Source organism: Herpailurus yagouaroundi, unplaced genomic scaffold (assembly GCF_014898765.1).
Source record: "Herpailurus yagouaroundi ecotype Mexico unplaced genomic scaffold, PumYag 426, whole genome shotgun sequence".
Classification (NCBI taxonomy): Eukaryota; Metazoa; Chordata; class Mammalia; order Carnivora; family Felidae; genus Herpailurus; species Herpailurus yagouaroundi.
Genome location: NW_024412643.1, coordinates 37,677 through 64,541, shown reverse-complemented (window position 1 = coordinate 64,541; position 26,865 = coordinate 37,677). Strand labels below are relative to the sequence as shown.

The following is a 26,865-nucleotide window of genomic DNA, read 5'->3' as shown; positions in this document are numbered from 1 at the left end:
GATTTTGGATACTAACCTTTTATCAGATATGTCATTTGCAAATATCTTCTATTCTGTAGGCTGCCTTTTAGTTTTGTATATTGTTTCCTTCACTGTGCAAAAGCTTTTTATTTTGATGAAGTCCCAATAGTTTATTTTTGCTTTTGTTTCCCTCGTCTCTGGCGACGTATCTGGTAAGAAGTTGCTGTGGCCAAGGTCAAAGAGGTTACTGCCTGTGTTGTCCTCTAGGATTTTGATGGTTTCCTGTCTCACATTTAGGTCTTTCATCCATCTTGAATTTATTTTTGTATATGGTCTTTTTACTTATTTTTAGTGACATATATTCCTTTCAAGTCTCTACCTTTCTTTACCACGCCAATAGCATGCAAGGAAATTTTGAACTCTCCCTGACCCTGAAACTTTGTGTGTTATCGAATTTATATTTGTAGGGATGCCATAGTTTAAAAAGAGAAACAAAACAGTAGCCTGAAGTTAACTTCATAGGCACTAAAAAAGTACAGTTGCACTAGGATTAAAATCTATAGACCCATAATAAAGTAAAATTTAATGAACATCCTTTCATTTGCTACAAATACAAATGTAGTTCAATTTATATAGTATGTCCCTGGAAAATTGTCTTTTTAATCTGTAAATTCTTTTTCTTTTTTTTAGGTTTACTTATTTTGAGAAGGAAAGCATGGGAGTGGGGTGCAGAGAGAGAGAGGGAGAGAGAGAATCTCAAGCAGGTTCTACAAGGTCAGAGTGGTCATGATGCAGGGCTTGAACTCGTGAATCTTGAAATCATGACCTGAGCCAAAGTCAGACACTTAATCAACTGAGCCACCCAGGCACCCTTTAATCTCTAAATTCTTAATGTTCCACTTGAGATATCAGATGATGAGGATTTGTAGCCATTGTTTTCTGTCAGTGAGACAAACAAGATAGAAGCTGAAGATCTGGAATGCAGTCATAGTTCTGTCACACAAAGCCTGAGTTTCCTCATTCATGAGATGGAAATAATACCTACTTTTCTTATAGGATTGTAAGTCAAATTTGAGTTATGTAAAAGTTCTCTACAAGCTTCAAGACCATTGAAATAAGTGTTATAATCAACCCATGATCATTTAGGTGTGGATTAATTGGTTTGTAGGTTAAACATGGTAAAAAAAAAAAATACATACATACATACATGTAAATTTGTGAAGGTTTGAATTATAATGGAACATTTACATATTAAAAGATGTCTATTTTGGAATTACATACTTTACAAATTATGGCCTTCATTGTGGGAAATTCCTTTCTCCTGTCCTTTTTTTGACATTGGGTTCCTCAGATGTGGCTTCACTACATAGTTAAAGGGGAGCCTAGTTCCTGTGGTTGTAATGGAAGATCCCTGACAGATTCAGTCTTGTGGTGGGAAAGGGAATAAACAGGCAGCTGGAACTGTCTCTGCTTATATCCATCCTGTTATAATACTCAAAAAAACAGAGACATTTATTAGAACAGTAACCTTTCCCTTTTTTGGCAAATGACTTCGTGCTTAGTGTCTTAAATCATTATACTTGTATTATTTTGAATAACATTTACATGAATGTTTATGGTACATTTACAAATGCTAGTTTTGATTTTATAGTTATGATAAATCTATTTTGTATCATTTTAACTAGTTCTGACTCTTACTTCAGGAGATCTGTTTCATCCTTCCCCTTTCTCCTCTTGTGCTTTTAGCCCAGGGAATTGACAAGGAACTATAATCAGATTCTTCACATGCACTAAAGCTGATCCTTATTTAAGGGAGTCCCTTCAAGAAACCTTCCTGAAATCGTTACCACTCTTTTTTAATTTTTGAGAGAGAGAAAAAATGAGCAGAGGAGGGTAGAAAGAGAGGGAGACACAGAATCCAAAGCAGGCTCCAGGCTCCAAGCTGTCAGCACAGAGCTGGACACAGGGCTCAAACTCACAAACTGTGAGATCATGACCTGAGCCAAAGTCGGACGCTTAACTGACTGAGCCATCCAGGTGCCCTGTTACCACTCTTTTATTAGTTTTTAAAATGTAGATTTTTGCTTATATCTAATATTTTTTTTGAATAGGAGAATGAACTAATTTAAATTAGTAAAAAGACTGAATTTATAGACTATTTGAGTAATGTAGTTTATTATTTTTATATTACATGCTCTTTTCTAAAAAGTAAGATTTAAATACTTATGTTCACATTAAGTTTATGTTTATGATTTATCTTTAATGTTGAAGGCCTAGGTATTTAAGCCTAAAATGATTCTATTCCGGATTAATAGATATACTTATGTTCTTATTTCTGAGTTTGGGTAAACATGAATTTATCTACCGGTATTTTTTTTTTTTTTTTTAAGAGAGAAGGAGTGGGGGAGAGGGGCAGAGGGAGAGAGAATCTTAAGCAAACTCCACACTGAGCCCCAATGTGGGGCTCAGTCCCATGACCCTGGGATCATGACCTGAGCCAAAATCAAGAGTTGGACACTCAACTGACTGAGCCACCCAGGCACCCCTATCCACCAGTCTTTATCTTTCATAGTTGTATGGTTTTTGATAACATTGGTTCTTTGCTTTTGATTGATATTAATGGTTACTTCATAAGCATTCTACATTTTGCACAGCAAGATGGCAGATTTTGTTCATAAGATCATACTTAGGTATCATTCCAGAAATACTGACATTGTATTGATCTATTGGACCAAAGTCCAAAAATATACCGTGTGAGAAGGGAAAGATAAGTTTTCTAATCAATAGATAATTACTATCTATTACCAGTCCCATGTGGATTAGAAATGTTAACATGCAAATTAAACATTTAAACTAAAAGAAAGTACAGATAATTGCATAATCTTGGATGGGGAAGCCTTGTTAAAACCTATCACTGAAAGCAGAAACCATAAAAGAAATACTGGCTAAATTTGACTGCATTGTTTCATTTACAGGTAGCAAAAACAAGCGAAAAACTCACCACAAATAGCAAACTGAGGGTTGCTGGAGGGGAGGTGGATAGGGGGATGGTTTAAATGGGTGATGGGTGAGAATTCTACACCTGAGGCCAATATTAACACTGTTTTAACTAACTGGAATCTAAAAACTTGAAACTAAAAACAAAAACCAGTGATAATTACATAATTTTTATTATTTTTTTTATTATTTTTTTTGATGTTTATTTATTTTTGAGACAGAGAGAGACAGCATGAACGGGGGAGGGTCAGAGACAGAGAGGGAGACACAGAATCTGAAACAGGCTCCAGGTTCTGAGCTGTCAGCCCAGAGCCCGATGCGGGGCTTGAACTCACGAACCGGGAGATCATGACCTGAGCCGAAGTCGGACGCTTAACCCACTGAGCCACCCAGGCGCCCCTCTAATTACATAATTTTTTTTTTTTTAACGTTTATTTATTTTTTTGGGACAGAGAGAGACAGAGCATGAACGGGGGAGGGGCAGAGAGAGAGGGAGACGCAGAATCGGAAACAGGCTCCAGGCTCTGAGCCATCAGCCCAGAGCCCGACGCGGGGCTCGAACTCGCGGACCGCGAGATCGTGACCTGGCTGAAGTCGGACGCTTAACCGACTGCGCCACCCAGGCGCCCCGTACATAATTTTTTTAAAAATGACAAGCTGTGAGGGTCGGGGAGGGAACCTGTTTTATATATTACAAGTTAAGAATCTGTATACAATTTTAACTGAAGTCTTTTAGGTCAGTTGTATTTAATATTTTCTTAAATTTTCTGGAAGAGGTGTCCTCTCAAATCTGTTGATAGTAACATTAATCTCTTAACTGTGAAATGCTAAACCAAAGGGGGATAAGTGAATAGGCATATAGAAATTAAGGTTTTAGCTGCCAGTTTGGGGGTGGGATATTCTCAAAAAATAACTTTCAGTCCAATGTGTTGTGTTAATAGTAACACTTTTTCAGGATGCCTGGGTGGCTCAGTTGGTTCAGTGTCCAGTTCTTGATTTTGGCTTAGGTCATGATTTCACAGTTCATGAGATGGAGCCCCAAGCTGATAGCAAAGAGCCTGCTTGGGATATTTCTCTCTCTCTCTCTCTCTCTCTCTCTCTCTCTCTCTCTCTTTCTCTTTCTTTCTCTCTCTTTCTCTCCTCCTCTCTCCCTCTCCCTCCCTCCCCCCTGCCCTGCCCCCTGCACATGAATGTGCTCTCTTACTCTCTCAAAAAGCATTAAAAAAAGTAACATTTGCCTCCTAATTATCTTATAATACAAGACTATCTTTGGTCTGTTATACTTAAAACCTTAGGGGCACCTGGGTGGCTCAGTCGGTTAAGTGTGAGACTTTGGCTCAGGTCATGATCTCACAGTTCATGAGTTCAAGCCCTGTGTTGGGCTCTGTGCTGACAGCTCAGAGCCTGGAACCTGCTTCAGATTCTGTCTCTCAAAAATAAATAAACATCAAAAAAACAAACAAAAAAAACCTTGACAGACATCCTCTCCCCCACCAAAAATGTATATTTAAATGGGTGACTATAACATGTAGTAATCAGCTTTATTTCTTGTAGCAACATTAACTTTCATTAGAGTCTCCTACAATTACTTTTTTAAAAAGTGCATGTGTGCAAATTTAAGTTAAATCAGTCGGTAGTACTATGTAGAAGGAAAGATGAATTTTTAACTCAAAATTGACTTCCCCTTTAGGGGTGCCTGGGTGGCTCAGTCAGTTGAGCATCTGGCTTTGGCTCAGGTCATGATCTCATGGTTTGTGAGTTCGAGCCCCGCGTCAGGCTTTGTGCTGATACCTCAGAGCCTGGAATTGCTTCAGATTCTGTGTCTCCCTCTCTCTCTCTGCCCCTCCCCTGCTCATGCTCTGTCTCTCTCTGTCTCAAAAATAAACAAAACATTAAAAAAAAATTGAGCTCCCCTTTAATAGCAAACAGTTGGGGCCGCCTGGGTGGCTCAGTCGTTTTAAGTGTCTGACTTAGGCTGAGGTCTGATCTCACAGCTCCTGAGTTCAAGCCCTGTGTAGGGCTCTGTGCTGACAGCCCAGAGCCTGGAGCCTGCTTAGGATTCTGTGTCTCCCTCTCTCTCTGCCCCTCACTTGCTTGCTCAGTCACTCTTTCTCTCTCTCAAAAATAAATGAAACATTAAAAAAAATTTTAATAGCAAACAATGAGTATAGCTAATGTATAGACCTTAGCTGGCTTTTGAACATTGGCCGATATCCTGCAATTACTTGTAATGGCTATGTAACAAACCATTGTACATAAGTTCTGTAATTATTTACTAATACCTTTATTATAAACATTTAAGTGGTTTTGAAAATTTTTCACTATACCTTTAAAATTTTTTTAATATTTATTTGTTTTTGAGAGAGAGAGACAGAGTGTGAGCAGGGGGAGGGGGCAGAGAGAGAGAGACAGAGAGAGAATCTGAAGCAGACTGCAGGCTCTGAACTGTCAGTGCAGAGCCCCATGCAGGGCTTGAACCCATGAACTGCGAGATCATGACCTGAGCTGAAGTCAGATGCTTAACCAACTGAGTCACCCAGGCACCCCAATTTTTCACTATATCTGTATATAATTCTTCAAAACCACCCCTCCCCAAAAAATTCTGAGCCAGTTCTGTTAATTTCTAACTCCAAACAAATCAATGTTTGAATTTGTCATATTTACTTTAATGTTTGGCATTTTGGTGGGCGAAAAGTAGTTATTTACCTACTTTAAACTTTAATTCCCTGACTACTAGTGAAATAGAGCACCCTCATATGTTGACTTCAAGCTTCCCTTTTGGGAGAATCTTTAATAGATCCTGAAATATACTTTGGATATTTCCCTTTTGAATTGTTTTTTTCCCTAACTTGTAAGAAGAGTTCATGTGATAGGGATATTAATATCTTATTCTGTATATCTTAACTATTTTCTACCAGTCTTTCACTTTTTATTACATTTAGCCTTTCAGAAATGTTTATTTTACTTGTTTTCCTCCTCTTTAATGGTTTCTGGGTTTTAATTAGACCTTTCCATTTCAGAGTTATATATGTATTTTGTATGCTCATTTCATTTTATGATACATATTTAAATATTTTATAATATGTGATGTTAGGTGGGTGTATAACATCATTCTTCAAAATGATTAGCTGACTTTCTCACACTACTTGTTGAATAATCCTTCCTCTTTTTATTTATTTTTTAGTTTTTAATGTTTATTTTTGAGACAGAGACAGAGCATGAATGGGGGAGGGTCAGAGAGAGGGAGACACAGAATCTGAAGCAGGCTCTAGGTTCCAAGCTGTCAGCACAGAGCCTGATGTGGGCTTGAACTCACAGACTGAGATCATGACCTGAGCCGAAGTTGGATGCTCACCCGACTAAGCCACTCAGGCTCTCCTCCTTCCTCTTTTTAATTGAAATGCCCCTTGTATTCTGTATTAAGTTTCCATATATATATATATGGATCTGTTTCAAGGCTCTCTTCTACTCATTTATTGTGCCAGTACCTTAGCATTTTAATTACATTAGCTTTATTATCTGGTGGGATAAATAAATCTCTACTGAATGATATGTTGAAATTTTTGTAATTCTCACATAATATATTTTCCATATGGACTGTAGAATTGTATTAATTTTATATTAGATGTATTTAAGGATATTAAATCTTTGTCTCCAGGAACTGGACATTATTCATTTATTCTGTTCTTGTTTTATGATCCCCAATAAATTCATTTTCTTTTCTTAGAACTTTTTTCTTACTAAATTTATTCTTAAATATAATTGTAGAGTTTGAACATAACTTGAGATGTCATTGTGAATATTTTAGAGTAGATTTTAAAAGTATCATTACAGCTATTTCCTTTAGAATTGTGGTAGAATTAAGCATTTTAATTAATGTTCTGTTTAATTAATAGTTGCCAAAATTATATTTCTTCAAATATTAAAATAGGGTAAAAGCATCATACATGAACAGTTTTTTCTTTGATTTAAAGAGAATCTTTAAGATTATCAACTTTATCTATGAATGGCACACTAGTTGTTTGAATTCCAGATAAACAGAATTTGTTGAATGACTTTGTTTTTATTCTTGTCCTAAGGTTGCTACAACTATAAATATGAGACAAGGATACTACCCAACAGATGGATGTATTAAAGAAGATTCTTTTATAGAAAAACTGAAGACTAAAAAGTATGTTCTATATGCACTTATTTTAGTATTTAAATTTCATGTATTTCTGAAAGGATAATTTTAGCATCATTGGTAAAATGTCATTCTTACATCAGTGTTTCTACCCCATTGTTTATAGAGTGTTCTTTATCTGTTTTACATTTTTTTGAGTATAGTTGACATACAATATTACATCATTTTCACAACAGTGATTCAACTTCTTTATATGTTATGCTATGCTCACCACAAGTGTAGCTACCATCTGTCAGCATACAGCACTATTACAGTATCATTGATTATATTCCCTGTGCTGTTCCTTTATTCCAGTGACTTACTCATTCCATAACTGGAAGCCTGTATCTCCCATGTAGAGTGCTCTTTTATAATTTGTCTTAGCTGTTAATGGAATGGACAAACTCCTACAGAAGCAACATTAATTTGTCCTTATTTAAAGTGGTGGGGGAAAAGAATGCAAGATAAAGCTGAGATTATCATTCTAGCAAAAGTTATTGTGGTACTGGCTGAGAGTAAGATGTGGTTAAATAACTTATTTCTGTATTGATTCTTAAGTATCACGAGTATGATACAGTGGAGGACTTTGGAAAGAGATGGTTTGAGAGGTGATTGATAAAATGAAAAGTGATAACTTGGAGATTCTTTTATTTTCCTTTCTTCCATAAGACTGTGTGTGTGTGTGTGTGTGTGTGTGTGTGTGTGTGTGTGTGTGTTAGTAACGTGGAGATTTTTTTCTCAATTGGTAATGCAGAGATTTTTTAAAAACATATCCCACCCAGCTGGAAACCAGCACCTGAGTTATTTTTTATTGCACTTATTTATTTATATATGTCTTCTGTTAGTCTGTAAGCCCCTATAAGGGCATGGACCACATTTTATTGCCTTCTACATCCCTGGTGCCAAATACAGTAAACATGTAATAAATGTTGTGTTAGATGAAATACCGTGATATTTTGACACTTGCTAAATTTTTCCATGTTTCAGTCCTCTAAGTAAGTTTACTTTTATGGTTGACTATGGAATGGATCAATGTGAAAAAATAATAAAGTTTTACTTTGCAACTTTATGAGAGTTAAAGAAACTTATTATTAATTCGCTGAGACCCTACTCAGATGGTAATTATATTTTTGTATAAGTTTAACTTTTTAAAGCATATTTAATGTGATCATAAATTATGTGGGAAATAAGAGAAATACAGGAAACCCTCAAGGAATGATTTCATTTGAAACCTGTCATTTTTTTTTTTTTATTGTCAAGTTAGCTAACATACAGTGTAGTGTTGGCTTCAGGAGTAGATTCTTGTGATTCATCACTTACAACACCCAGTGCTCATCCCAACAAGTGCCCTCCTCAATGCCCATCACCCATTTTTCCCACCCACCCAACCTGTGCCCCCATCAACCCTTAGTTCTCTGTATTTAACAGTCTCTTATGGTTTGTGTCCCTCCCTGCTTGTATCTTATTTTTCCTTCCCTTCCCCTATGGTCATCTGTTAAGTTTCTCAAATTCCACTTATGAATGAATACATATGATATCCATCTTTCTATGACTGGTTTACTTCACTTAGCATAATACCCTCCAGTTCCATCCATGTAGTTGGAAATAGCAAAAATTCATCTCCGAATAGTACTCCATTGTGTGTATATACCATATCTTCTTTATCCCTTCATCAGTTGATGGGCATTGGGCTCTTTCCTTAATTTGGTTATTGTTGATAGCGCTGCTATAAACACTGGAGTGCTTGTGCCGTTTTGAATCAGCACTCCTGTATCCTCTGGATAAATTCCTAGTGGTACAATTTCTTCATCGTGGGGTAATTCTATTTTTTGTTTTTTGAGGAACCTCCACACTGTTTTCCAGTTTGCATTCCCACCAGCAGTGCAAGAGGGTTCCCCTTTCTCCACATCCTCACCAACATCTGTTGTTTCTGGAGTTGTTAATTTTAGCCACTCTGGAGTGAGGGGGTATTTAAGTGTGGTTTTGATTTGTATTTCCCTGATGATGAGCAATGTTGAGCATCTTTTCATGTGTCTTTCTGCAATCTGGATGTCTTCTTCGGAAAAATGTCTATTCATGTCTTCTGCCCATTTCTTCACTGGATGGTGTTTCAGGTGTTGAGTTTGGTAAGTTCTTTATAGGTTTTTGATACTAATCCTGTATCTGATGTGTCATTTGCAGATATCTTCTCCCATTCCATGGGTTGTCTTTTAGTTTTGCTGATTTTTTCCTTTGCTGTGCAGAAGCTTTTTATCTTGATGAGGTCCCAATACTTCATTTTTGCTTTTGTTTCCCTTGCCTCCAGAGACATGTCAAGTAAGAAGTTGGTGTAGCCGAGGTCAAAGAGGTTGCTGCCTGTTTTCTCCTCTAGGATTTTGATGGTTTCCTGTCTCACATTTAGGTCTTTCATCCATTTTGAGTTTATTTTTGTGTATGGTGTAAGAAAGTAGTCTAGTTTCATTCTTCTGCATCTTACTGTCTAGTTCTCTCAGCACCATTTGTTAAGGAGACTGTCTTTTTTCCATTGGATATATTTTCCTGCTTTGTTGAAAATTAGTTGACCATATATTAGTGGGTCCATGTCTGGGTTCTGTATTCTATTCCACTGGTCTGTGTGTCTGTTTTTATGCCAATACCATATTTCCTTGATAATTACAGTTTGTAATACAGGCTAAAGCCTGGGATTGTGATGCCTCCAGCTTGGTTTTCTGTTTCAATATTACTTTGGCTACTCGGGGTCCTTTGTGGTTCCATACAAATTTTAGGATTGTTTGTTCTAGCTCTGTGAAGAATGCTAATGTTATTTTGATAGGGACTGCATTGAATATATAGATTGATTTGGATAGTATTGACATTTTAACAATATTTGTTCTTCCAATCCATTTACATGGAATGTTTTTCCATTTCTTTGTGTCTCCTTCATTTTCCTTCATAAGCTTTCTGTAGTTTTCAGCATACATATCTTTTGCATCTTTGGTTAGGTTTATTCCTAGGTATTTTATGGTTCTTGGTGCAATTGTAAATGGAATCAATTCCTTGAATCTCTTTCTGTTGCTTCATTATTGGTGTATAGAAATGCAGTCAATTTCTGTATATTTTATATCCTGCAATTCTGCTGAATTCGTGTATCAGTTCTAGCAATTTTGGGGTGGAATCTTTCGGGTTTTCCATGTAGAGTATCATGTCATCTGGAGAGAATGAAAGTGTGATTTCTTTGCCAGTTTTGGAGGCCTTTTATTTCTTTGGGTTGTCTGATTGCTGAGGCTAGGACTACCAACACCATGTTAAACAAACACTGATGCACGTGGACATCCCTGTCGTGATCCCGATCTCAGGGGAAAAGCTCTCAGTTTTTCCCCATTGAGGATGATATTAGCTGTGGGCCTTTCGTATATGGCTTTTATGACATTAAGGTATGTTCCTTCTATCCCTACTTTCTTGAGGGTTTTTATTAAGAAAGGGATGCTGTGTTTTGTCAAATGCTTTTTCTGCATTTGTTGACAGGATCCTATGGTTCTTACCCTTTCTTCTATTAATGTGGTGTATCATGTTGATTGATTTGCAAATATTGAACCAGCCCTGTAGCCCAGGAATGAATCCCACTTGATCATGGTGAATAATTCTTTGAATATACGGTTGAATTTGATTTGCTGGTATCTTGTTGAGAAATTTTGCATCCATCTTTATCAGGGATTTTAGACTATAATTCTCCTTTTTAGTGAAGTCTTTATCTGGTTTGGGAATCAAGGTAATGCTGGCTTCATAGAATGAGTCTGGAAGCATTCCTTCTGTTTCTATTTTCGGAACAGCTTGAAAAGCGTAGGTATTAACTCTTCTTTAATGCCTGGTAGAATTCCTCTGGGAAGCCATCTGGTCCTGGACTCTTATTTGTTGGGAGATTTTTGATAACCAGTTCAATTTCTCTGCTGGTTATGGGTCTGTTCAAATTTTTTGTTTCTTCCCATTTGCATTTTGGTAATCTGTGAGTGTTTAGTAATTTTTCCATTTCTTCCAGTTTGTCTAGTTTGTTGGCATATAATTTTTCATAGTATTCTCTAAAATTCTTTGTATTTCTGTGGTATTGGTTGTGATCTCTCCTTTCATTTGTGATTTTATCTATTTGGATCCTCTCTATTTTCTTTTTGAGACGTCCGACTAGGGATTTATCAATTTTGTTTATTCTTTCAAAAAAACCAGCTCTTAGATTCATTGATCTATTCTACTGTTTTCTTGGATTTTATATTGTTTATTTCTGCTTCAATCTCTATTTCTCTTCTTCTGCTGTCTTTGAGCTTTCTTTGCTGCTGTCTTTCTAGTTCCTTTAGGTGTGAGGCTAGGTTGTGTATTTGGGACTTTTCTTGCCTCTTGAGATAGGCCTGGATTGCAATGTATTTTCCTCTTAGGACTGCCTTTGCTCCATCCCAAAGGGTTTGGACTGTCATGTTTTCATTTTCATTTGTTTCCATATATTTTTTTCATTTCTTCTTTAATTGGTTAACCCATTCATTCTTTAGTAGGGTGTTCTTTAACCTCCATGTATTTGGAGGCTTTCCAAATTTTTTCTTGCGGTTGATTTCAATTTTTTTAGCGTTTGTGATCTGAAAATATGCATGGTGTGATCTCAATCCTTTTATATTGGTTGGGGGCTGTTTTGTGACCCAGTATATGATCTGTTTTAGATAATGTTTCATGTACATTCAAGAAGAATGTGTATTCTGCTGCTTTTGGATGAAAGTTCTGAATACATCTGTTAAGTACGTTTGGTCTAATGTGTCATTCAGAGCCTTACAGTTTCCTTACTGATTTTCTGTCTGAATAATCTACCCATTGTTGTAAGTGGAGTATTGAAGTCCCCTACAATCACAGTATTACTATCTATACATTTATTTATGTTTGTGATTAATTGATATATATATATGGATGCTTCCACGTTGGGGGTACAAGCATTTACATTTGTTAGCTTTTCTTGATAGATAGACCTCTTAATTATGATGTAATGCCCTTCTTCATTTCTTGTTACGGTCTTTGTTTTAAAATCTAGTTTGTCTGATATAAATATGGCTACTTTGGCTTTCTTTTGCCATCCAGAGCATGATAGATGGTTCTCCATGCCCTCACTTTCAATCTGCAGATGTCCTCAGGTCTAAAATGAGTCTCTTGTAGGCAGCATGTAGATTGATCTTCTTTTTTTCCTTTTTTTTTTTTTTAAATCCATTCTGATACCCTGTGTCTTTTGATTGAGGCATTTAGTCCATTTACATTCTGAGTTATTATTGAAAGATATGAACTTAGTGCCACTGTGTTATCCCTAGATTTCGTGCTTGTGTGATGTCTCTGGTCCTTCATAGTCTTTGCTGCTTTCCACTCATATAGTCCCCCTTAGGATCTCCTGCAGGGCTGGTTTAACGGTCATGAACTCCTTCAGTTTTTGTTTGTCTGGGAAAGCCTTTATCTTTCCTTCTATTCTGAATGACAGGCTTGCTGGATAAAGGATTCTTGGCTGCATATTTTTCCTGTTCAGCACATTGAAAATTTCGTGACACTCCCTTCTGGCCTGCCAAGGTTCAGTGGACAGGTCTGCTACTACCCTTATGTGTCTACCCTTGTAGGTTGAGGCCCATTTGTCCCTAGCTGCTTTCAGAATTCTCTCTTTATCTTTGTATTTTGCCAGTTTCACTATATGTCATGGTGTTGACCTGTTTTTGTTGATTTTGAAGGGAGTTCTTTGTGCTTCTTGGACTTGGCTGTCCGCTTCCTTCCCCAGATTAGGGAAGTTCTCAGCTATAATTTGTTCAAATAAATCTTCTGCCCCTTTCTCTCTCTAATCTTCTTCTGGAACTCCTATGATACAGATATTTTGTTTCATTGAATCACTTAGGTCTCTAATTCTCCCACATTGTCTAGTAATTTTCTTTCCCTCTTTTTTTGAGATTTATCATTTTACATAATTTTATCTATTTTGCCTACTCTCCCCTCTTCTTTTTCCATCTTCCCTGTCACTGCATCTGTTTTATTTTGCATCTCATTTATAGCATTTCTTAATTCATCATGACTATTTCTTAGGTCTTTGATCTCTGCAGCAATAGATTCTCTGCTGTCTTCTATGCTTTTTTTCAAGCCCAGCTATTAGTCTTATGACTGTTATTCTAAATTCCTGTTCATATATATTGTTTATATCTGTTTTGAGCAATTCTGGCTGTCATTTCTTCCTGGTATTTCTTTTGAGGAGAATTCTTCCATTTCATCATTTTGGCTAGGTTTGTGTCTTTTACATGTTTTAATAGCTTGTTATGTGTCCTGTAACTGTGAGAACTGCTATATAAAAAGGGGTCATACACTATCCAGGGCCTGGCCTTCAGGAGGTGTTTTTAGAGTGTGTTGGTGCACTCTGTTATTGTGTATTTGGCTGCTCTACTCCACTGATCAGTCTTCTACAAAGCTCCTCCTTACTCATTGTGGTGGATTGTTTAGACCTTCTGACAGGTGTGCTTTGATTTTTCGTTGAAGTAACCCTGAAAGAAAGGGAAGGGGACCTGATCCCATAGAAAGAGAAAAATGAAAGGGGAAAAAGAAAAAAAAAAAAAAACAAGCAGAGAATCAGAGAAACTATAAGTCTTAATCCAGAGAAAGAGAAAGGAAAATAAAGAAGGAGATCTAGAAAAGGTGTAAAAAGAATAAAAATGCCTGATTACACAAAGAAACAAAGCAGAGAAAGAACAAGAAGAAAATGTATATATATACATTAAGAATTGACCAAAAATCAAATTTGCAAGTATGAACCTGATTCTAAAGGAAAAAAAAGAAGAGAATATAAAGAAAAAGAAGAGAGAAGAGAAGGAAAGGAAGAGAAGAGGGAAAAAAAAAAGAGCAACAGACTAACATACAAAATCACAGGACAGGGGCATCTGGGTGTCTGTCAGTTAAGCGTCCAACTTTGGCTCAGGTCATGATCTCATGGCTCCTGAGTTCGAACCCTGCATCAGGCTCTGTGCTAACAGCTTGGAGCCTGGAGCCTGCTTCAGATTCTGTGTCTCCCTCTCTCTCTGCCCCTCTCCCACTCGTGCTCTGCCTCTCTCTCAAAAATAAACATTAAAAAATTAAAACTCAGGACATTTGTCTGTTGGTATCTGGGACCAGTGACTGTGCTGGTCTGGAGGAGAGGTCAGCTACCTGCTTTGGGTCAGTCTCGCTCCAGTAGATAAGCAGTTGCCAGGCACGGAGGGGTGGGGTTTAGTGTAAGCGGATCCTGCTCCATGGGGGCCACTGTCCTGTTCCCTGAAGCCCCACTGTGTTGATGATGGGGAGAAAAATGGTGACACCCCAGTCTCTCCTCCCCAGACCAGGAGTCTCAAACTATGCTGTTAAGGCAGCCCTTACAGGGTAGCATGGGCGGTGGGCTTGTCCTGCTCCACAGTTGTCCCACGCCTCCTAGGTGGTTAGCTTGGATTCAAAACCTGATGTCTTAAAGGATCCCATACCATGAAGACCCAGTTCTGGGGTAGCGCTGCTCTGCCCTGCCAATATGGCTAGCACCTGCAGGATCTTTTGTCCTTGGAGGAGCAATATACCCTCTTTCCACAGCACTCAAGGGAGGGGACTGTTCTCTCCCAATGCACCCCTGAGATTGCTACCAGGCCGGAGGACCGGCTTCTCTCCCCACTAGCACATGCACATGGTCTGGAGAGTCATGCACTTTTGAAATCTCCATTCTTCAGCTCCTAAGGCTGTTTGCAGAGTAGAGGCTGGTACTCTCCGTGTTTCTCATTCCCCAGTCCATGGTCCGGAGAGGTTTTTTTCTTGTCCTAACACAAAACCACAATCCATAGCTTCTCTTTCTCTCCCTTTCATCTCTGTACATAAAGGGATCCCTCTCCTCCATTGCCATGCTGTTTTATGTCCCCCAATTTGCATACACACACCTCTGTCCCACCAAACTATCTCCTTCCACCTGTGGAGATTTTTCTGTCATTCCCCAGATAGATTTCCTGTGTGTTCCAAGTGTTCTGACCTCAATACAGCTGTGTTTGAGGGAGGAGGGAAACCTGGTCCCCCTACTTCTATACCATCTTAACTTCTTAAAACGTTTCCGTTTTGTTAATGGCACTGAGCATCTGTAAATCACTCTAGTTCCTCATATCCCATTCAGTTTGTCTCCTGTAAACCCTAACTTCCACAGTATCTTCCATATTCATAATTTATCTTTCATTTCTACTTAGTCTTTTTTGACTACCTTCTTAGTACATCCATACTTTTCCCTGCTCCATGCTTCTTCATTACCTATCTAAATAAAATCCAAAATTTTTTAGACTTAGCATTCATAGTCTTTCACATGACGGCTGCAGCTTCTCTGTCTGGACTTAAATGGGTACTTCAACAGAAACCAAAAGAATAGTTATCTCTGTAGGTAGTAAACCACTTAGCTAAAGTCTGGCAGCTGGGTATTGAGAGAACCAGTGGAACTCTGGCTTACTGAGTACCAACCCCTATATTTGTATTCCTCCAGGCATTTCCTCCAAATGCTCTGTGTGAAATGATTAGAATCAATCTTTAGGAATCTTTTTGGTTCCTTGTGACTCAATGGCCTCAACAAATTTGAGTCCCTGCAGAGGTCCAGCAGATGACTCACTAGGTGAGGTAGACAGAGTTTAAACAATGAGTGGTATGAATTGTGGCAGACAAAGAAGGCCCCTCCAAAGGAGGTAGCCCATTCTCAGCTCCAGTCAATTACTTCTGTGTGTTAAGACAAATCCAGTGTTTCCAAATCTTCCTTTTTATTCCCCCAAGAGAAGATAGACATCTAGACTTCTATGTGAAATTTTCTGACTTTTTAAAACTTATATAAGTTAAATATGATTATGTGTTTGTCTAGATATATATCATATGTTGTAGTATGGTTATAAAGTGAAATTTCACTTTCGGAAGTAGATGAATCCATTTTAAGTACCCAAATTTTTTCCAAATTACTGTTTTTTTTTTTAAATTCTCCATACCAAGTATACTTACGTTAGAACCTCCTATTCCCTAAATTCAGTAGATTGTGGTTTAAAATAATTGTTTATTTTTAAATAAACATCCCTTGATACATAATGTATTTCCTTCCTGATTTATCTTTAATATCTTGAAACAGGAATTGAAAAATGGACTTCTTGGGGCTAATGTATTCACATGTTTTCAAGAACATGAATACTCACTTTTCAAAGTAATTAATGTTTAAAATTTGTCTATTTTTTCTGTAAAGGTAACATATTTAAACAACATAATTTCTTCCGTAAACTATCTTAGGCTTATGACTAAGTAAACACCTAAGAGTTTACTATATGTGAGCCAATATAGGGAGATACAAAAATAAAATAGGCAAAAAGTCTAGCATGTGTAGATAAGAAACTGAACTTTTTCTTTTCACATTAACTTACCTGGTAAACTCATTACCTTTTTGTAAATTATCCAGGCCTGTGAGTACATTCTATTAATAGCTGGCATTTGTATATAAGTAATTGAGCTTAAAGGCAGTTCAGTGGCTATCAACACCTCTACCAAAAAATAATCAGGTAAGGAGAGGTAACTAGGAGATTAAAGCACAATTTATACTATAAGCTCTTATTTTTAGGGATTTGCTAAGAAGTTGAATTCTTGGTTAAAATTAAGTTTTATATGAAAGCCTGTTTAGCCATCGCTTCTCTCTTTGCTTATTATAAATGACTGAGAACGAACAGTACATGTTAGTATTATGTAATACATCATATGAATTATTTTTGATGGACAGTAAAAATGAGAATAGAAGGTTAAAACTGTTATATTAATGTGGCATCTGAAATAATGTACTTGACATTTTTCAGGATAAGGAATTGTTCTCAGGACTTTAAAAAGACTACTGATCAGCTAACTATTGGTTTGGAACATTCAACATCCACACACAAGACTATTTTGAACTCCTCAACTGTAATGGCGGTATGAAAAAAATGTTACTTATGAAGTAAGATGAAACCAAACATTTTTACTTTGTGTCTGGTAGCTTAATTATTGTCTCTTCTCAAGGTTCCTATAATTATACATTTTTTGGAAGCATGAAGGTACGCGATAAACCTATACTCCTTACTTGAATCTCTTGTTTTATTATAATTATACTTGAACATTCTTATTTCTTCCTAAGGCAGCCCATTCTCCTTTGACCAACTCTGTAGTGTTCTTGACATTTAACCATATGTAGGTTCCCTTTGAACCTAGTTATTGAATCCTATTACATGAAACTTGTATAAAGTACAGGTTTTAAATTCTAAAGGTGATTTTTCAAATCATTTTAATGGCAGCTAAAAGGCCTAACATTTGCTATGATGATGATGGTGATGTTATTGTTGGAAGATTGAATCTTACCTGTTACTGTAAAATAATGTATTGTTTTAGTTTAAGATTAGAAATAGAATAAATTCCAAAATACTATTATTAAAGAGAACTTTGGTGATCTGGGGAATGGAGAAAGCACTTAATTTTGCTATCTTTTACTTCAAGTTTAAATTTTAACATAGCCAAATTATACTCTTCTTTAAAAACTTAATTTTTACATGTGTGTGCATTTATTGCCATGATAATTTTTTCAAAATAGTTTTAAGTTGCAGAATATTCCATTTTTTTAAAAAAGGTCTCTAAAAAAATCTGGAATACCATAATCAAAACTCTAAAATGCTAATGGTTTTGAATTTCTGGGTAAGTAGGATTGAAAGTGTTGTTTTTATTATGTTCAGACTTCTATGGTGGTCTGTTGCTTTTGTAACCAAAATTGTAGCTTGATGTTTTTGCAACTAATACAGTGTATCTAAGCATCTATTTTTATATTTGTATGTGGTCCCCCTTCCCCTTCTTAGGAAAGTAAAACTGCAGAAGAAGAAATTGAGGAAGCGTTGAAGATAGCGGGCTATAATTTTGAACAATTAAGTGTTGCTGTAAAAGTAAGCATTTTGAATGATTAAAGCCTATTGTGAATTAAGGCATGTTCTTTAAATGTGTTCATTTGGATTTTTTTTTTTACTGAAGTTGGAGCTTAGCACTGAGTTATTGAACAGGATAATCTAATGGTAGAGAAACACACAAAAGAATGGAAAACTCCCATGGCCTGCTGAGATTGGTCTCTTAGCATTGTTGTGCTAGCAGCCTACTGAAACTGGAGCACTATTAAGGAACCACGATTCTTTCTTGCTGTGAGCTGAAGTTTGTCTTGAAAATATCGTAGATCATCTTTCTAACATTGCGCATTACTCAGCTGAATACCCTAACACAAAGTCTTGTTCTCTTTCCTTCCTTACTCCATCCCCCAAAAGAGAGACTCACTTGGTGACAAAAGCAAACTCCTAAGCACCTAATAACAACAAATTAACAACCAAGGCAATCAAAAGAGTATAGCAGATATGGGAGTTAAGACCTCAACATATGAATTTGGGAGGGGGACAGACAAAATTCACCCTATAACAGCCTGCCCTCTGAAACCCATCTCCAGATTCATGTCCTTTTCACATGCAAAATACATTCACCCCATCCCTTCAGCATCAAGTCTAAGACCAGAATCTAATCTAAATATCTTCTAAATCAGGTATGGCTGGGGTTCAGGGTATGATTCAGTTTTTCCAACATTGGTTGTACAGGTATGGGATTGCTGTTCCTATTCTAAAAGGGAGAAATTGGAAGGAAAAAAAATGGGTCATACATCTTAAGCAAGAATTCTTTGTCAAAAAGTGCAAAGATGTGGAATAGTTAACATTTTAACTCAAGTATGTTTTTTTAATATTACATATTAAGGTTCTTTCATTTAAGGAATCCTTCCAGAGACAAATTCAGCTATCCAGAGTGGCTCTTCCTGTAATGATAAAAAGGAATAAGAAATTTAGAAAACAGTGGATTTTCTAGGCCTTTTTGCCAGTTTATTGGTACTCAGTGTCAACAAAGGTGTGATCTTGATGACAAGTAACAGGATTTAAAGTTGGAACCTTATAACTTATTCCATTTTTATCACCTAATCTCCTTTGTGTTGTTATTTTGAAAGGTCTAATAAGTACCTGTTACTTTTAAAATTATTTAAACAGTACAATTTCTATAAAATAAAAATACCAAATTAGGTCTTTGTATTATGTTCTTTCCAGATGCTTGAACACATACACAGTGAAACAAAAGCAGAGTCAGTCAGTCTTATAGAGGTTCTGGAGAAACAGTTTGATCAACTTTTTACTTCTCTTGATTCCAGGTAATAACTTAAAAATATAGATTCAGGGTGCCTGGGTGGCTCAAGTGTCCATCTCTTGATTTCAGCTGAGATCATGATCTCACAGTTCCTAGATTTGAGCCCTGTATCAGGCTCTATGCTGACAGTGCAGGGCCTGCTTGGGATTCCCTCTCTGCCCCTCCCTTGAGCATGCTAGGTCTCTGTCTCTCTCAAAATAAATAACTAAAACTTAAAAAAAAAATAGAAACTCAATGAAACTGAAGTTTTTAACGTTAGCTTGTCACTTTATTTCTTTGTATAAATTGAAGTAATGAGTAACTTTTGAATGAGTTTGGAAGGTAATGGGTGATTCCTACAGGTTGATGTCTACAACTTGAAAACAACAATTTGTACATTTTAAAAACTTTTTGGCTATTTGCCATCTGGTTCTAAAGCTAACTTAAATAAGCTTCTTTCTTAAAGCAGCACAGAAAATTATTTTAAAAATCTGAATCCATGTTGCAGAATTTTGCTTACTTGAAAAATGCAAACATGCTTTTTCTTCTACATCATTCCATCATTTTTCATTGTTTATTTGCATCAGAGAAAGTAATAACTAACACTCATTTCTAGACATACCACACAGTTACATATCCATCACTTTAAAAACTCTGATATACATGATCTTTAATTTTTTTCTTTCAAAATTTTATTTAAATTCAAGTTAGTTATCATATAATGTAGTTTTGGTTTCAGAAGTGGAATTTAGTGATTCTTCACCCAGTGCTCATCCCAAGTGCTCTCCTTAATGCCTATTACCCATTTAGCCCATACCCCCTACCTCCAGCAACCTTCAGTTTGTTCTCTATAGTTAAGTCTTATTTGCCTCCATCTATTTTTATCTTATTTTTCCTTCCCTTCCCCTATGTTCATCTGTTTCTTAACAAAATCATATGGTGAAATCATATGGTATTTGTCTTTCTGTGACTTATTTCACTTAGCATAATACACTCTAGCTCCATCCATGTTGTTGCAAATGGCAAGATTTCATTCTTTTTGATGCCTAATATTCCATGTATGTGTATACACACACACACACACACACACACACACACACACACATATATAGGGTGGTATTGTATACATATATATGCACCCATGTGTATGTATACATGTGTGTGTATATATATATATGTAGTATATGTATATATATGTATACATAATACATTTTCTTTATTCATTAGTTGATGGACATTTGGGCTCTTTCTGTAATTTGGCTATTGTTGAAGTGCTGCTATAAATATTGGAGTTCATGTGCCCCTTCAAATTGGAAAGATAAAGACAGAACTACCCTTGGGGCGCCTGGATGGCGCAGTCGGTTAAGCGTCTGACTTCAGCCAGGTCACGATCTCGCGGTCCGTGAGTTCGAGCCCTGCGTCAGGCTCTGGGCTGATGGCTCAGAGCCTGGAGCCTGTTTCAGATTCTGTGTCTCCCTCTCTCTCTGCCCCTCCCCCGTTCATGCTCTGTCTCTCTCTGTCCCAAAAATAAATAAATGTTGAAAAAAAAAATTAAAAAAAAAAAGAACTACCCTATGACTCAGCAATTGCACTCCTAAGTATTTATCCAAAGGATACAAAAATACATCTTTAATAATTTTTAATCACATTTTTCTTTTTTTTAAATTTTTTAAAATGTTCATTTATTCATTTTGAGAGTGAAAGCATGAACAGGGGAGGGGCAGAGAGAGAGAGAGAGAGAGAGAGAGAGAGAGAGAGAGAGAGAATCCCAAGCAGGCTTCACCCTGTGAGAGCAGAGCCCAACATGGGGCTTGATCCCACAAACAGAGATCACCACCTGAGCCGAGATCATGACCTGAACCAAAATCAAGAGTCAGATGCTTAAACAACTGAGCCACCCAGGTGCCTCCAATTTTTTAATCACATTTTTCAATTCAAGAAATAGGATCATAAAAGTTTCAACATGCCAAAAGTAATATAATTAGTAACAGTATTTGTCCATGGACTCTTAGTGCTTTTTTCTTCTTTTTAATCCCATTAGGATGCCTCGGACATAGTCTTCAATATACTATGAATGAAATAGGTTGATTTCTTTAGTCTTCCATATTGGTATTATCGATATCACATGTGGTCGTTAATTATAACATTTAAGTTACAAGTCATGTGCATGCATTTTAAACTTTTTTATGGTGCAAAATATACATAACAGGGGCGCCTGGGTGGCGCAGTCGGTTAAGCGTCCGACTTCAGCCAGGTCACGATCTCGCGGTCCGTGAGTTCGAGCCCCGCGTCGGGCTCTGGGCTGATGGCTCAGAGCCAGGAGCCTGTTTCCGATTCTGTGTCTCCCTCTCTCTCTGCCCCTCGCCCGTTCATGCTCTGTCTCTCTCTGTCCCAAAAATAAATAAACGTTGAAAAAAAATATATACATAACAAAGATTACCTTGTTAGTCATTTTTTAATGTCCAGTTTAGTGCCATATGATAATTTTATGTTTAACTTTTTGAGGAAACACCAAAGTTTTCCACTGTAGCTATACATTTTACATTCCCACCAGTAGTACATGGGGTTCCAGTTTCCTCACCAACAATGTTATTTTCTGGGTTTTTTTAATAATCATATCCTAATGAATATTAAACACTAATCTTGTGGGTTTTTTGCATTTTCCTCATGACTGGTTGGTTATGTTGAGTATTTTTTCATGTGTGTATTTATTCCTCATTTATATATCTTTTTTGAAGAAAAGTCTATTCAGGTCCTCTTTTTGGACTGGATTATTTATTTTGTTGTTGGGTTGTTGGGTTGTAGAAGTTCTTTATACATTAATGATATTAATCCTGTACCAGATCTGTCGTTTTCAGAGACTTTTTTCCCATTCTGTGGATTGCCTTTTCACTCTTTGCCTTTTCATGAAAGTTATTGATGAAGTTCTATTTATTTTTTTCTTTTGTTGCCTGTGCTTTTGGTGTCCTATCTAAGAAATCATCACTGAATCTAATGTTACGAAGCTTTTGCCCTATGTTTTCTTCTAAGAATTTTACAGTTTTAGCTGTTACACTTAGTCTTTGATTGATTTCGAGTGAACTTTTGTGTATGGTATGAGAGAAGGGTCCAATTTCATTCTTTTCCATGTGAATGTCTTTTCTCAGCACCATTTGTTGAAAAGATGGTTTTTTCTCTGTTGAATGTCTTGGCATGCTTGTCAGTACTCAGTTAACCATATCTTGTGAGGGTTTATTTCTGGGATCTCTGTTCCATCAGTCTGTCTGTTCTTATGCCAGTAGCACACTTTTTTGATTACCATAGCTTTGTAGCAAGTTTTGAAATCGGGTTGTGTGAGTTCTCCAACTTTGTTCTTTTTCAAAACTGTTTTGGCAATTTGTGGTCCCTTGAGATTCCGTATGACTTTTTTAGGGTGGGTTTTTCTGTTCTGCCTGAAACATCACTGAGATTTTGATAGAGACTGCATTGCATTGTAGATTGCTTTGGGTGGTATTGTCAACAATATTAGGTCTTCCAATCCATGAATGTGGGATGTCTTTCCTCTTATTTTTGTCTTCTTTCATTTCTTTCAGTAATCTGGCATAGTGTGTAAGTGTACAGACTGTTCCCTCCTTGTCTGTTTATTCCTAACTATATTCTTTTGTGTTTTGTGTTAAAGGAATTGTTTTCTTAATTTCCTTGTCAGACTGTTAATGTATAGAAATGTGTCTAGTTTTTGTGTGTTGATTTTGTAGCCTACATCTTTGCTAAATTCATTTATCAGCCCTGCTAGTATATTTATGGCCTCTTTAGGGTTTTGTACATACAAAATCATGTCATGTGCAAAAATAGATAATTTAAACTTCTTTTCAATTTGGGTGTCTTTTATTTATTTTTTGCCTAATGCTTGCTAGAACGTAACAATAATATGTTAAATAGCATTGGCCAAAACACATCCTGATCTTGCTTCTGATCTTAGTGAAGAACTGACAGCTTTTTCTCAAACTAGTGTAATGTTAGCTGTGGGTTTTTCACATATAGCCTTTACGTTGATGTAATCTCCCTCAATTCCTGTTTCTTTTAGTGTTTTTATAATGAAAGGGTGTTGAAATATGTCATCCTTTTTCTAAATTTTTTAACGTTTATTTATTATCAAGAGACAGAGAGAGACAGAGCTTGAGCATGGGAGGGACAGAGAGAGGGGGAGACACAGAATCCGAAGCAGGCTCCAGGCTCTGAGCTGTCAGCACAGAGCCTGACGCAGGTCTCGAACTCACAAACCGCGAGATCATGGCCTGAGCTGAAGTTGGACGTTTAACCGACTGAGCCCCCCAGGTGTCCCTATGTCATCCTTTTTCTGCATCGATTGAGGGGATCATGTAGGGATTTTCACTTCTTTCTGCTGTGGTATTAATGTTGTGGTATTAACGTTCGTTGATTTTCATGTGTTGAATCATCTGTGCAATGTAGGAATAAATCCCACTTGGTCATGATGTATTCTCCTTTTAATATGCTGCTGAATTCAATTTGCTAATATTTTGTTGAGGATTTTGCATATAATAATCATAATCATATTTGTAGTTTTCTTGTAGTGTCTGCATATGGCTTTGATAATGCTGGCCTCTTAGAATAAGTTAGAAAGTGTTCCCAGCCCTTCAATTTTTTTGGAAGGGTTTGAGGAGGATTGTTGTTAATTCTTTAAATTTTTCGTAGAATTCACCAATGCAGCCATCTGGCCCAGGGCTTTTCTTTGATAGCTCGTGGGTTGGAGCCCTGTGTCAGGTTCTGTGCTGACAGCTCAGAGCCTGGAGCCTGCTTCCGATTTCTGTGTCTTCCTCTGTCTCTGTTCCTCCTCCCACTCATGCTCTTTCTCTTTCAAAAATAAATAAACATTTAAAAAAATAAAAAAAATAAAATCTTATTGTATATTTATGTGTTATGTGTGTGTTGATGGAAATTTTAAAATGTGAAGGCACATCACTTTTGAGAAATGAATACAAATGGGTCTTTGAAATGGCACAAGTGATTACAAGATAGGATTTCTCTTTTAGGTAGAATCATCTTGGGTCTGTCTTCTGTAATTCTGTGACATGACAATTATATCCTGCTTTTTCTGTAGTTACTCATACATAGTTTTCAATTGTAATATATTTCAGTTGAATTGAATGCCTCATTTACCATGTTCATAAACTAGTGAAATTACCCTTTTGTTACTACTCATGTACTATAGACTTACTTTCATGTGCATATTTATAAAATACTGTAAAATAATTTTGGGATCTTATATGAAGGAAAAAGAACCTGTGTGAAGAAGTAGTAAGAAATACAGATGATTATCTGTCAAATGTAATAATGGCTAAAAGCTACATGGAAGAGAAAAAAAATGATTTGGCTGCAGCTATGAAGATAGCAAGAGAGTTAAAATCAGCACCTTCTTTAAGGACTTATTGTGACCTGAATCAGGTGATTTTAATAGATCATAATATAAATTATTTCTGAAGTGTATTATTTTACATGCTTTGGAATATACTATTTAAGACTTAAGAAGAATATATTTTTAGATTATCCTAATTTATTTGGCCTCAATTCTTAGTTTGAATTCTAAGACAAACATTAATTTATTTAGCCTTTTGTTATTTACCAGTTAGGGAAATGGTTCAGTAAGGTCTTTATAACACACAATCCGAAAGCAAGTAGGGTGACATTGAGTTGAAAATTGATGTTCCTAAGACATTTGAATAAAAAATGAGGATATATAAGGGCAGCAAACTTAATGGGACTTGTTTTTCTTTTCATGATATGAATTTAGATATGTCTGTCAGCTCGTAAAAACTTAATTCAAAAGACGCCTGGTGGCAGTTGAGCGTCTGACTCTTGATTTGGGCTCAGGTCATGATCCCAGGGTCACAGGCTCAAGCCCTGCATTGGGCTCTGTGCTGAGCATGGAGTCTGTCTCTCTGTCTCTCAAAAAAAAAAAAAAAAAGTCTCTCTCTCTCCCCCCCCCCCCCTTCTCCCTCATTCATGCTCTGCTTGCTTTCTCTCTCTCTAAAATAAAATTTAACTTAAAGATCTCATTCAGGGTTTTTCCCCCTTCTTCCTGCCTCTCCGAATATGCAGGTCAAGAGACAGGGTGTGTCCAGTATGTCCTGTCATCTATCCAGGTGCCTAGGGAGCATAGTTGGGCAAAAATAAAAACATGTTTCTGATGAGATTGTTTGACAAGACAGGGTTAACCATTGATCTTTTTTTTCTGAGTTCTACCTTGCTCTCTTTGGATATAGATCCTACTCTATTGTCTTTGAATCCTCATGGTCTCATTTCCCACAGATAAGCATGTGTTTGGGAAGAACTGAGGTATAAAATAGAAGCCATTGGTTTTTCTGCCTTCAAAGTCTATAAGTGAAGGGTGAAGAGTTTGCCACCATCTTACTTGGTCAGGCCTCTCTCCAGTTGTATTACACATGAGGCATTAGGAGGTGTAAAAAAGTGATAAGATTTGGTCTTCTCCCTAGTTAGATTCATTAAGAAGATGAGGCAAAAAAGACATTTGAGGATAGCAGTGCAAGTGCAGAGTGAATCTGATCAGAATTTTCTGTGATTACATAACTATATTCTATTTGTTAACTACTGTCTTTTGTTGTTATCTGTTATTTATATCTCTAAAAGATTTTAAATTTCGTTAGGGAAAAAATTCATAAACACTTGATTTGCTCTCATTGGATGCCTAAAATCAAACCTTGAACACATTAATTAGTAAAACACTTATTAAAGGATATAGTTTTAATTCTAAAATCTTAATTTGTTTTAGCAATAATTATTTTTTTTAAATTTCACATCTGAGTAACACTTCTCTTCTGATTCTAGATTATCCGTACTTTGAAATTAACATTTGAGAGTGAATTGTTACAAGTTAGCACTCTAAAACTAAGGAATTCTCCCAGGTAAGAAGTTATAACTCAGGAGAACATAACAATTAAGTATAAAATGTATTAGAGCCTAGATTTATTAAATAGCAAGCAATTATAAATTGAAATTTGGGTCACAAATGTTTCCCAAATTAACAACCATATAATGTAATAGTAACTTACACATTAGAAAAAAATTGTTATATGATATTTGTCTTTCTCTGACTAATTTCGCTGAGCATAATACTCATATGAGGACTTTAAGACACAGAACAGATGAACACAAGGGAAAGGAAGCAAAAATAATATAAAAACAGGGAGGGGAACAAAACAGACTCTTAAATATGGAGAACAAACAGGGTTACTGGAGGGCTTGTGGGAGGGGAGATGGGCTAAATGGGTAAAGGACATTAAGGAATCTACTCCTGAAATCATTGTTGCACTATATGCTAACTAACTTAGATATAAATTTTAAAAATTAAATATAAAAAAAGGAAAAAGAAAAAAATTGTTGTCTTTTAGGGTTTTTAATGTCAGCCACTGACTTTTAAAGAAAGTAACAAATTTGTATTAGAGCATTTAAAAATGTTCTGTCTTGATACCATATGGTTTCACTCTTATGTGGATCCTGAGAAACTTAACAGGAACCCATGGGGG

General features: G+C 36.5%; 1 protein-coding gene across 1 annotated transcript in view; it reads left to right on the top strand.

Moving 5' to 3' along the window:
- Positions 1 to 26,865, top strand: part of LOC121022553 (RING finger protein 17-like) — a 66,439-nt gene that overhangs the window by 4,336 nt on the left and 35,238 nt on the right. Inside the window, exons 3-8 of the mRNA XM_040463749.1 lie at positions 7,038 to 7,129; positions 16,957 to 17,068; positions 17,980 to 18,063; positions 19,249 to 19,349; positions 24,595 to 24,766; positions 26,168 to 26,244. Coding sequence (XP_040319683.1) covers positions 7,038 to 7,129; positions 16,957 to 17,068; positions 17,980 to 18,063; positions 19,249 to 19,349; positions 24,595 to 24,766; positions 26,168 to 26,244 — 638 coding nt within the window. The remainder of the gene's footprint in view (positions 1 to 7,037; positions 7,130 to 16,956; positions 17,069 to 17,979; positions 18,064 to 19,248; positions 19,350 to 24,594; positions 24,767 to 26,167; positions 26,245 to 26,865) is intronic.